This window comes from Bacillus rossius, chromosome 1 (assembly GCF_032445375.1).
Source record: "Bacillus rossius redtenbacheri isolate Brsri chromosome 1, Brsri_v3, whole genome shotgun sequence".
NCBI lineage: Eukaryota > Metazoa > Arthropoda > Insecta > Phasmatodea > Bacillidae > Bacillus > Bacillus rossius.
In genome coordinates this window covers 305787819-305800682 of record NC_086330.1, presented here as the reverse complement: position 1 = coordinate 305800682, position 12864 = coordinate 305787819, and the positions used below count along the sequence as shown (strand labels likewise).

The 12864-nt window shown below is 33.5% G+C and overlaps 1 protein-coding gene across 1 annotated transcript; it reads right to left on the bottom strand.

Moving 5' to 3' along the window:
* Positions 1-458: 458 nt before the first annotated feature.
* Positions 459-4999, bottom strand: LOC134527860 (zinc finger BED domain-containing protein 4-like). Its single transcript, XM_063360836.1, has one exon. The coding sequence runs from the start codon at positions 2679-2681 to the stop codon at positions 879-881; it is 1803 nt and encodes a 600-aa protein (XP_063216906.1). The 5' UTR covers positions 2682-4999; the 3' UTR covers positions 459-878.
* Positions 5000-12864: the final 7865 nt, after the last annotated feature.

Sequence of the window (12864 nt, the reverse complement as noted above, 5' to 3'; positions counted from 1 at the left end):
ACTATATTAACCTAACAAACCGTTCCTAATGGTTTTTTTAACATGTTTTTGGTATGTACAAGATCTATTTATGGGCTATATCAAACCAGCAAGCATCATGTACCGCAGGATAAAAATGTACAGGAATATACCATCAGGATCGAGGGTTATATTTGGGTACACGATAAGGAACTTTTACCCGATTTCCCTGGTTCATTAATTTTTAAAATAAATAAATTGGTTTTTATATAATTAGGCTAGAATCGCATTGAATATTTATTAAAATAAGTCACATTTTGATATATTGTAGACAATAACTTCATACATAATTAGAGTATTTGAAATTGTTCCCCTCACCCATTTCCAATAAATAATTTAATAGCACAGATAAGCATTACCTTTTTTAAAATTGTTTTCTGATGTAGGCCTACATTTGTAAATGTTCATGGAGTTAAAAATATTGACTCCTTTATTAAAACCTTGCATGTTATGTAAACTAGAGATGTGCGAGAAGTCCTTTTCAAAAACCGAGACGAGATCGAGACACAAATACTAAAATTCTCGAGAACCGAGACGAGATCGAGAATACAGTTTTTTTTTTCTTATTTCAAAATTGAAATTTGGTGTCAGTGAAGTTTTCCTCAACGAGATTTTAGATGCAATAAATTGGGCCCACCCTACTCTTTCCTCTTGAGTTCTTTGTAATTCTTGATGTGCAAATATCAACAGTTTTACATGCATAAGCTATTTAATGAAAGAAATGAAAGGACTACATATATGCTATAAAATATACATTTACAAAAATGAATCCACAAAAATAAATAGTCCTGCACTGTAGTCACATGATCATTTCAATAGCCTATTATTGAAAACAGTCAACTTTATTTGGTAGGTCACATTTAAAATCTGCTGTTTAAAAAGACAAGCTGCTCTATATTTTCGGCCAACAGATTCTCTCTTCTGGATGTAACAGTGTTACCAGCACTTCTGAAAAGCCTTTCGCTTTCCACCTGCGTGGCTGGTATGGCTAAATATTTTCTTGCGACTCTGGCAAGCGCAGGGAAACGTGACTGGTTCTGCTGCCACCACATAAGAGGGTCACTTGATCGGGGGATAACATTTTCACCAAGATAAATGGTAAGTTCATTTTCAACTCTTGGTGACTTTACTGAGGAACAGCTTGATTTCTTCAGATGTTCAAAAGTATTCCACAGAGAACAGCTGGCTTCAACTGTATCTGATGGATTTTCTTCTGGAACAGATGCTGTTTTTTTATCAACAACCACTTTGAGATCTGAAGTAATACGCTGCACACAAATAAGATTTTCGTGATCTTGCAGCAAAATGTTTTTGAAGCGTGGGTCAAGTACCATTGCAATCATGTCTTCTTTTACTGTTGTGTACAACGGAAACCTAGATTTAATACTTTTCTGAAGAGAAATAGCAAATGCAATTCCAGGGTTACTTTGTTCTTCAACATAGTTAGAAAGTGTTGCCTCAATGCCATACAGCAAAGGTATTTTGGAAGAGATAGTGGGAAATTTAGAATAACACAGCTCTCTTGTGGCTTGTTCTATTGGCTGTAACACACTTACTACATTAGCAGCAAGTTTCCACTCACTCAATGTAAAATTTTCTACTGCCATTGAATCTCCTAGATCTGCAGATAAGGGTACCTGCTGCTCAACAAGGCGGGAGAGCATTGTAAACTCACTGTTCCATCTTGTCGGCACCATTGGTAACAGCTCGTGTACAGGTTTGCTCAACTTTAGCTGCAGAGCATGAAGCCTTTCTCGAGCAATATTGCTGTGGCGATAATGTCCCACGATTGCCCGGCCTTTTGCTAGAAGGTCTGCAACATTGTGTTCACTTTTAGCATCTTGAACTGCCAACTGTAGTGTGTGGGCAAAACACCGTGTGTGAATCCATGATGTTTTGTTTATGGCAGCTGTGAAATTCTTAGCATTATCTGTAACTACGTACAATGGAATTGAATTGGTGGGAAAATTCCATTCCTCTATAGCTGCTGTCAACTTCTCTTGGATTGCCAGAGCAGTGTGCGAACCTGAAAAGTGGTAATTTCCAAGGACATGATATTTCAACTCAAAGTCTTTTGTCAAATAGTGACTTGTGAGAGAAATAAAACTGTCCTGCCTTGCGGATGACCACATGTCAGTAGTAAATGAAACAGACTGAAGTCCATCATCAACATCTGTCTTTATTTCTTCTGCAAGTTTGGCTTTTTCTTCACGGTAAATTTTTGGTACAATAGACCTGGAAAATGTAGTGCGAGATGGTACTTCATAACCTGGTTCTAGTTCATTGAGCAGTCCTTTAAATCCGCGATCCTCTACAATGCTGTATGGCTGAAAATCACATGCCATCATTGCACCAATTTTCCTGTCAATTATGGTTTTTCTAGCTTCGCTAACTTTTTGTTTCTTTGTGACACAGTCTTGAATTGATAACTGTCTATAAGAATTTTCTTTTTGTTTTGTAGCTTTTTCCTTTGTTAAATCCAAATAATTCTTTTCGGCGGCTGGATGAAGTTTCAAGTGTCGTAAGAGACCACTTGTTGAACCAGTAGGCGTCTGAATACGTTTTTTGCACACTTTGCACTCACCCTCACCCTTTCGTTTTTCATAAAATTTCCAAATGTGCGACAATTTACGGTCTTGAACATTTCCAGAACTATCAGCCATTCTAATAATTACATGTATTAGCGCTGAAAATAATAATAAAAAAACTGGCACAATCTTTTATTTCCCGGTAATTTAAACTAAACTTAACCCCAAAAAGAAAATAAACAAAGTATTGAGCTCTTTCCATAGATTACGGGACACACAAACAGTGAGTGTTCACTTCTTGCCGTATCCGTGCCGTTGTTGCTAGCGATCCAAGCGACGTTCTTTCAAAATATGATATATTTTTAAAGTGCGACATGTATTGGTGTTCGTTTGTATTGTGAAACGTCACTGTTTCGAAAAAAATTTACGTGAACGTGGAAAATAAACAATAGAACATACACTGTTTTATGTCGGCATGTGGTGACTAATTCAAGTTTTTATTTTAAGTACCTAGTAGCTCTTTTTTTACGTGTAAGTAAAAACTTCGTTTTATTTAAATGCATAAGTAGACAATCAGCTAAGCAATTCAAATTCTCGAAATTCTCGGAAATTCTAAAATGTTCTCGAGACGAAATCGAGAATATTTTGATCTCGATAATTTCTCGATATTAACGAGACTCGCACGTCTCTAATGTAAACGTAAACATGAAGCAGTACTTACATATCATATCCTTGAATAACAAGTGACGAAGAGACTAGTATTGAGCTAAACAAATAACAGTTTTTTTTAACACTTTTGTTCTGTTCTATTACAGATACTTAAAAGCATGAAAAGCGGAGCAAATGCAGACAGTGTTTTCAAACCGATGGCTTATTGGTTTCCAATGTTAAATTTTCTGGATGCATCACTAACACCAGATGAATCACTATGTACTGTGGAAATTTCACAAAATCCGTCCATTGAAGAACAAAATGTAAGTTATGTATGTAAGTACTGTACTTAGTTAGTTGCCTCCTATGTAGTTATCTTGCCATGGAACCTTTCCTGGCCCATTGTAAAATGTTTTGAAGTCATTACGTATTTCAGTACCATGTCGCATTATGACCAAAATTTCTTTGTTGTTGTATAGGCTGCATTTGTTGACACACTTCTTCAGTAAATGGTTCAATAAAACAATGACCACCTAACTCAACAGTTCGAAAGTCTGTATGAGTATATATGTGCTTTCGTTTTTCAACCAGCATATTGTGTAATGTGCAAGCAGCAAGCACAATTAACTTTACTTTATCTGGTGGTAAATTAATAGTTGTTAAAAACACACGGAAACGAGTTGCCAAGATTCCAAAACTACTTTCGATCATTCGTCTTCCACGAGACAATCTGTAATTGAATATTCTTTCTTCCTTGGTAATATTTTTCAATGGGTAGGGCTTCATAATGTTGTGACGTAAAGGAAATGCATCATCAGCAAGCACAACAAAAGGTAATACCAAATTTGAATTGGGCAGTCTCCTATCTTTTGGAATATTTAAAAGTGATCGGTCACTCAGACATTGTTTCAATGTACTGTTGGCAAACACTCCAGCATCACCAACTCTGCCATTTGCCCCAACATCAACATACAGGAATTTATAATTAGCATCAGCTAAAGCGAACAGTATGATGCTGTTAAAATGTTCGTAATTAAAATAATGTGAACCACTGTTTTTGGGACATTTTATACGGATATGTTTTCCATCCATTGCTCCTATTGTATTGTATACATTCCATTTCTTCTCAAACTCATTTGCTACAAATTCCCATTCCTCAGAGGTTCTTGGAACTTGAAAAAATAATATAACAAATGTTATTTGTTTCAGAATCTTCAAGAAACCCCATTGCATGATGAACTTCAATTACCTCGAGAACAATCGCCATCTCAAGAAAATGAGAAAAACAACACAAACATGCATTACAAAATAACAGAATCACAGCGAACACCATCGACATCACACATGAAACATGCCGCCAAAAAAAAAAAGGAAATTAGACTCTGATTCTTATGATTCACTTTTATCCCAAGCATCTCATACAATGAAAGAAATGGCAAAGCTTGCAGTTCAAAAACCGGAGGGCTCGATAAATGTTGATGAATGTGAGGCATTTGGCAATTTTGTAATATCTGAACTTCGGGCAATTAAAGAAGCTAGTAATGATTACACATTCAGGATGGCAAAACGAAAGATTCAACATGCAGTGATGGAAATATGGGACGCAATCGATGATCAATCACTAACAACCATAATGGTTCCTAGTGATTCAACGTCCTCCACAAGTCAGTGGACAGTAGTATCAGACCAGAGTGAAGTAATGGTTGGTTCCCCGGAGAATGCTGACAACTCTTCCTGAATGTCATCAGCAGATGTTCATACAGCATTCCAACAAGCAAATGCTCTCAGTACAAATTCTGTTGATAACAATTAAAAGCTATTACCTCTATTGAACATTGTACATAAATCTATTGTTGTAATAAAATATTTTCTTACCTTAAAAAACTCGTCCTTCATTGATTCATAAATAGCCTTACATGTTTCTGGAATAATAATGGAAAGTGTGCATTGAGGTATTCGACTACTGTACTGTAAGCTAGAATATGATTCACCGGTTGCTAAAAATCTAAGAGTTACCATAAGCCAGTCTTGCACACTAATACTACTTCTCATGTGGGTATCTTCCTTCGAAATTAACTTAGACACTTTGGATACTACAAAATTAAAAGTATTTTCATCCATTCTTAAATAATTTTCATAGTGCTTGGGATCTTCATATTGAAGTTCTTTCAGTAAATTATTATGAATGCCAAACATCTTCCGTCTTCCAATCCATGGCCTAACCCACACTCGCTTCTTTTTTTTGTTCTTCAGTTGTTTGAGCAATAATGCAATTGTAATTATAGCACTGACACAAGCACCAGCAGCAACAAGTTGTGAATCCATTTTGTTACAGTACATATATGATCAAATATATTACCTAGTGTAATAGCACAAAAAAGTATTTGATAATATCTTTCAATCATGTGTGCTCATCATATATATGATAATAGATCTATGTCATTTGAATATGATAGTGTAATACAGGCCTTAGGTATTAAAATGGAAACGGGACAAAACAAAACAATTCAAATTTTCAACCACATGGCTGCCTTCATAAGAGTGGAGAATACACCATGTAGATATGAGTAAAGGTTTTAAGTTGGATTTGTTATATTTAATTTACTTATTTATTATGCTGTAAGTGATGGCCGCAATTTAATTATTTGTTATTTAAATTGAAATATCATTGCAAAGTACCACACTTAATTGAAACATATAATTCTATATCCATGTAATATGTTTTCAAATTGTGAACTTTTATAATGAAGTACCAAAGCTGTATTTTTTATGTTTCAATGGAATTTCACTGAAGTCAAAACACATGTTTTAGAGAAGTAATATAAGCAATTGTAACTATCACGTTTTAAAATTACTAGCTGATTGTTTTTAAATATTGTGCTGGAAAAATCAGTGAAATAATATGTGTATTTGTATTACTAAGACTGCACTAGAATTAATTTGTCCCTTGGCATGTAGTCTCTTGCTCCTGCCCTCTCTGTCGTCACCAGGTGCTCAGAGGCAGGGAATGCCACAATTTATATGTCCATAAATTTGTCCCTATTTTTCATTTTCAACACTGATTACTTTCCTGCATTTCATAACATTTTTTCTGAGGTCCCAAATATAGTTATTGAAAATTTTATAAGGCAAAAAAATTAAATTCCAATTGCAATATTGAACTTTTCCTATAGAAATCACATAAGGATTAGTTAATTAGCTATTATTTGCTTTAAAAAATCAGCAATGAATTTTTTTTAAATAATACATACCTCCAATATGTTTTGGTTGACCTTTGATGTGAGAAGGTAACTAAAGCCAATAGAATTAAGTGTATGTGACAACTCAATGATTGATGTTATCGTTACTCTTATTCCACAGGCTGTTGATGGTGAAAGAAACAATTCTGGCTGATATTTGGTAGATAATTCCCACGTGTCAATATACTTCAAGAAACCAAGAAGTGTCTACATAAGAAATAAAGAATCATTAAGTATTTTTCATGTTTCAATACAGGAAAATCTTAATAAAAATAAAGTGCAGTTTATGAATAGAAGCAAATATTTCTTTTAATGTTAAGTTATTACTGTATTGTTTTTATATCAGTTATTATAAAAATTAACTAAACAAATAATTCTGAGTAGCCTATTTGTTATGTACAGATATAATATTGAAATATTTCAAAATTTAGAGTTTTATCTTTTTCATTTGATCCAACAGTCAGGCCTTTCCATGGTTTGTTGTTGTCTAGTATGGAATAAACTTGTGCAACTTTTTCTATGTAATTTACGGTGCCAGAAATATTTTCTAGACCAGGCTTGTTACTGTAAAACTTCAAAGCTGCAGCTGTTTCCATGCTGAAAAGCTAAAAGCATGAACATTTCTTTATAATTTTTACAGCAATAAGAAATAATTTTTTTTAAGGTGAGTTTCGTGTAAGTTTCTAACCAGTTTTAATCATGTAATTACCCTCAGATGTATCGTGTTTGTGTGATATGTAAATTAAATTATTAAGCTAGGTTGTTTGTAAAAAAAAATGTTAGATATAAAACTAAACTGGTGACATACAATTTGAATTTTTTTAGTTATTAAACATAATGTTTTCATCAGTGATTATTGGATTATTTCAGTTCATGGATATGCCCAATACAAATAACTTAATAATTTAACATCTGGTGTAGACTAGTAAGTTGAATTTTAATTTGGAGTAGTATCAAAATAATTTAGTAAAACTTTTGTTGTCTCCCCATGTTACAAATAATTAATGGTAAAATATAAACTGTCTATAAAATTTTTTTTGTGTACTTATTTAATAAAACAAGTATGTAAATTGAATTTACAAAATAATTTTTAATGTGTTGTGTGCACAGGATGTGAATAAATTGGCCGAGCCCATATTTTCCATTTCATTCCCAAAAATGCTCTTGGAAGCAAAAGAAAATTGTGTTCATAAATTCATTAGTGCCACTGGTAGTTAGTCGGTAAAGAAAACAATGAAAAGTACCATCATCGCTTAAATTTTGATGTGTGGAACATTTTTTATGAATAACTGCATTATGGAAATTACATAATTTGTACAGCAATTTGTAGTTACCTGCTTCATGAGATTAACACTCATTTTATGGAAATTATTTGGCTGCACATGTTTATATGTTAAATTTGGGGCCATTCTTAAGCCTGCCGCTTTACTGTCATACTTCAGTAGAAGTTCCAAGTGGTTCATGCATGCTTCTTCCATCCCGATCTTAAATAAAACAAATTTCGTAACAGATTTTAACAATCAAATAATCATATTGAAATGTCAGCAATTTTTTTTTTACATTTGAAACTAACCTTAAATACACGTGATTTAAGCCATCTGTTTCTTATGCACTTAAACAAGTGTGGACCATCAGAAATGAAATATAACTTTCTGTCGCCTGTGTCACTACATGGGTGGGTAACTGAATTACAAACGTTCTTCTCATCTTTTATGCCAATACCAAACTTTTTCCACATTGAACGGTTTGTTGTTGCTCCATCACACACTAGGCAGTCTACAAATAGACCAGCTGCATCTAGTTTCACAATAGCATCCAGAACCAAATTTGTAAGGACACTGCCAGGGGCTGCATTTTTGGTGAGATACACACCAACAACCTGGCCCCAGTTACCAATAAATGGCCGAAAGAATAGGACCAAACCATGGTCAGCATACTGAGAGAACTGTGTGTCTGTTGTATTAGAACCTACGTCCACTAACCCTGTGATTATACCAAACATTCAATTTAAATCCAAATGTTGTGTTAAACTTATTTCGTCAAACAGCAGTACACCATGACGTTCAAGTGTGTCTTTTCTTATAGGCAAGGATTTCAGTTTACATTCAATGCACTGCAGAATATCATCTGAAATGCCACATTCTGCCTTTATAACTCGGATGTATGTGTTCATAGTGCGTACTGTGGGAACATGAAGAATTATTTGTTCTTGAATATGCTTGTACAAAGAAGGGCTCTTACATCACATAAGAATACATTCCAGTATCCATTTCTTACTAAAATAATTTTTCTGCAACGTACAGGAATGAAAGCACTGTTGTACAGCTTCTTGCTGTTTTTCTTGCAAATTGTTTATGGCCTCTTGTAAAGCAGTAGTAGAAAGCTGTTTGTTTTTTCCTTGTGTTTTATCATTGTAATGGCAGATCTTTCTTTTAATACCGAACGCTTCACACTTCTAGTTAGAAAGCATCTTCGTAGAACTTAGATTTACTTATTAGTAGTGTTTTGAAGCATTTGCAGTGTAGGCAAACTTCATTTGAAACAAAGCAACATTTTGGACTAAACAAAATTCCATTGCATATCGTTTGCATTACTTAATATTTTTTATGACACTTGAGGTGAGTTCATGTTGGTTATTTCTTTGATATGTATCCCTTTGCAAAACTCTATTATTTCCAACTTTCTGAGAAGTAACAAAATGCTGTCTGTAGTATGAACATAGTTAAAATTTAACCTCCTCATATTTATTTTACGATTGCAAATGTACAAACTTGGCTGAGCACTGTCACGTTCCCAAACAACCTTAATTAACAAATCTGCATTGTTCTGCTCAGATTTTCGGTAGTAGAAATATGTCAGTGAAGCATCATTTTCTGCCCCAACCATTATCAAGAGACCTTGATATTAGCCACTGCCACACATTTTTGTTTTTTGTGGTGCTTGGGGAGCTGGCACTTTGAGGCTCTAAGCGAGCTATCTTGACAGAATTTTTGTTATCAATGTTCTGTAAACAAAAATGTTCAAACATGATTATTAATTTGCTATATATTTCTAACAATAACTTTTCAGTAAAAGTATACTGTTTACCTAGTTTCATACATTGTTTTATGCTTCTGATATAACTTAAATTATTGCCAAAAACTAATGTATTCCAATTAGTAACAAACCTGAGGTGGTAATTGAGTAGTTAATAACACAAGATTTTTTTTTAATCTCACTAACAGTTTTTAATATGATCCCTTCTTTTACGAACTACTGGATCTGTTACAGATTCCAATGAAGATTGTTTTGACTTTATTTACATTTGTGTATTCTTTAAAGATGTGTGTATGTGTAAACCATTGTGTGATAAAATAGGATTTTCTAAGCCCTGTGTAAATGAATTTTTCAGATTGAAATTAAAATTCCCTTAAAGCTTTACCTATCAGTGATTAAATTAACTGACATAGGTTTTGTTTTATAGAAAAGCAAATAATTTGAAAATTATTATTATTCCTATTGTAATGCACTCAAAATATTTAAAAGAATTTCATCTTATTTTCTTTTTTTTTGAAATTTTTTCTTCTGAATTGTGCTGGTGCCCAAGTTTTAATAAACATTGCAAATTATACTGCAATAATGTAATTTTAAACAGACAATTATAGTCAAGTCTTTAAGTGAACATAGATTAACCAAATTTCATGTTACGATTTTCAATTCTATAACTCTAATAATAAAACTTAAATGTATTTCTTTCAATTTTAAGTTTTACTTAAAAGATATAAATTAAAATATGTGATGCCTGCCCTGCAAATAGAGCACTTTGCTGCCATAATCGTTTTACAGCAGATCCAATGTTCCTGAAGAGCCAAAAAATTGTGGAGGAATAAAAAAAAGGCAAGTTAATTTCCCCTGCCATGAAGGAAAAAAAAAAATATTTTGTAGGACTTAATGCAAAAAAACTATCATAATGCACACACAAAATTCACAGCTATGCTATGCTATGCTGTAGCATAAAATCAAGTAATTATCTTAAAAACCACTTGAGTACTGTGTGGTAAAAATTGTTCATTAAAAGTAAAAATGCCATGAGCAACTGTAAATGTTTTTAAGTGAGATTTTTGTTACTTTCAAATTTTAAATTTAAATGGTCGTAACTGCAGCAAGTATTGTGTTTGATTCAAAAATGAACTTACACTCATCTCTAGTTTTCTTCTGTATGGCTTGCGCTGTGTCAAGTATGAAGGCAAGTTTGGAAAAATAGTTGGCACTGCAGATTTTATTAAAGTTACTTTACCTCACCTTGAACTTCGTGAACATAATTTCTTAATATCATTTGTTCCTGAAATGTGTATACATAGTTGCTAATTACTTGACAGATTACCGCTGTAATAACAGCTGTGTTCAACATGTATGCCACATGCCACTTCATGTCCTGTAACACTTTGTGCTCTTTAAAAACTGTGCATCTTTGAATTTGAGCACATTATTGTTCGAGCTAAGTGGTTTTTAATGGATTTTCTTGTTTTCAACATTTCAACACAATCCACAATAATAAGCCCTCATTTGTTGTATTTAAATATAAGTAAAAATAAAAATGTTGAGTAACATTACAGTCAACCCTAATAAAAATTAAATAGTTATCTCATTTTGTATTGTAAGTTTGGAACTATTCAAATCACTTCATTCTAGTTTTTTTAAAATCAATTGTGCTTTTTGTTCATCAATATTTTTTGCATGAATTTATTTAAACCAAAATAATATTTAAAATCAAAATGCAATTAAGGTAATAAGAAAGGGATTTTGAATGAGCTTCAAATAGTCATTGACCTAATTTGATTTTAAATATTAAATAATGTACCTACAGCACACATTGATATATTTTTCAGTAGGTTGTAGCAAACTCAGGGCAGTTGGAAAGTAAATTATTATCTTTATACACTTGTGGTTGGGCTTTCACCCGTTGGCAAGGAGCTCCCCTCTAACTCACTCTACCAACTTCTGAAGCCTCCTCCTGAAGTCCGTCCCTCCTCTCCCATTCAGTACCCTTCCCTCAAGCCCATTCCACTCTCGCCCTGTCCTCACCAGAAACACCTGCTTTCCTGGTTCAGTTCATCTTCCACTGGTGATCCCTCCTCCCTCTGTACACCCTTCTGGTCAGCCTATCTCCCGGATTTCCCCAGCCCCTCTACCCTTCAATTACTTTATATAACCTCACTCGTTAAATCTATTTTTCCTACTTTACATTAAACTGAGGATCTTGTGTACTAAGTCATGTTCGTTTAGATTTTCCTAGTTGTGAAAGGAAATTGTACAGGTCTATAAATATATCATCTTGGAAAATCTGGCTTCAAAATTACCCTACTTACATGATTTTCGATAAAATATATATAATTTTATTTAAATTTGCCAAGAGCATATTTGAATTAATGGGTGAATAAATGTTGATTTTTAATGTACCTATTACAATTATCAACAGCCCAAAACGTACTGAAAATATGAATGCCATTTTTTTTTTTTTTTTTAAATTTTGAGGTTATTGGCATACGAAAGATGTAACCTGAAGTTTTTTTAATAATGATACAGAAACGAACACGAACCTTAATATAAAAAAAAGATCATAATGCATGTTGTAATACTATTTTTATATCTGGTTTGATACCAACGAACTCATCCTACTACAGAGCCTAACATGACTATCAAGCTGGAAGTCGGGATGGAATTGGTTAGGATATACAATTTATTTTCACGAACCTCGAAATGAATTTCACAAACATAATCAGTTTTCCTCAAGTCTCTATCACTCCTTGGGATCTTTCTGTTCTATAATTCTCTTTTTTTTTTTCGTCTGCAGGAGCCTTAAATACTTTAATGCTTGCGTCGTACTTTCTACTACATCCAGTTTTGCAACCGGGCACAAAACAACACTTAGGCATATTGAAAAACTAAATTAAAAACTACTTAAAGATGAAAGTTAAGCTATCCTAATTTTAAATTCAAAACGAACTGAGAAGTTTTACACATATTGTTATTTCACTTTGAAAAATGCAAACGGCCCCCTTTAAATGCATTGAAACAGATGAAAGTGACCACCTCATCGAATACCACTGCTATCTGGCGGCGAAACCAAATAGTGTGCCAAACTTATAACATTGATTTTCCCAACCTGTAGTAGAATTAGCCTTAGCCAATCCTTTCCATTTACCATAGATCCAAAGGAAGTCACTGCGCAAGAGTTTTATTTCACTAGTAGAATAACTGTAGCTGAGATCACGTATTGTTATTTTAGACAGTCCGCCCCCATCTAATTTTTGGAATGTAGCCAATAGGATGCTTCCAAATTCCCCTATGGTGGTAGCTGTCGGCATCTTTTTCACTTTCTCAATTGGTCTTCCTGAAGAAATTGGATTTTTGGGTGTTATACACTGGATACCTCCCATTGCATGGAA

What these genes read in the sequence shown, in the direction of transcription:
- LOC134527860 (XM_063360836.1), bottom strand. Translation starts at nt 2,681, where the DNA reads ATGGCTGATAGTTCTGGAAATGTTCAAGACCGTAAATTGTCGCACATT.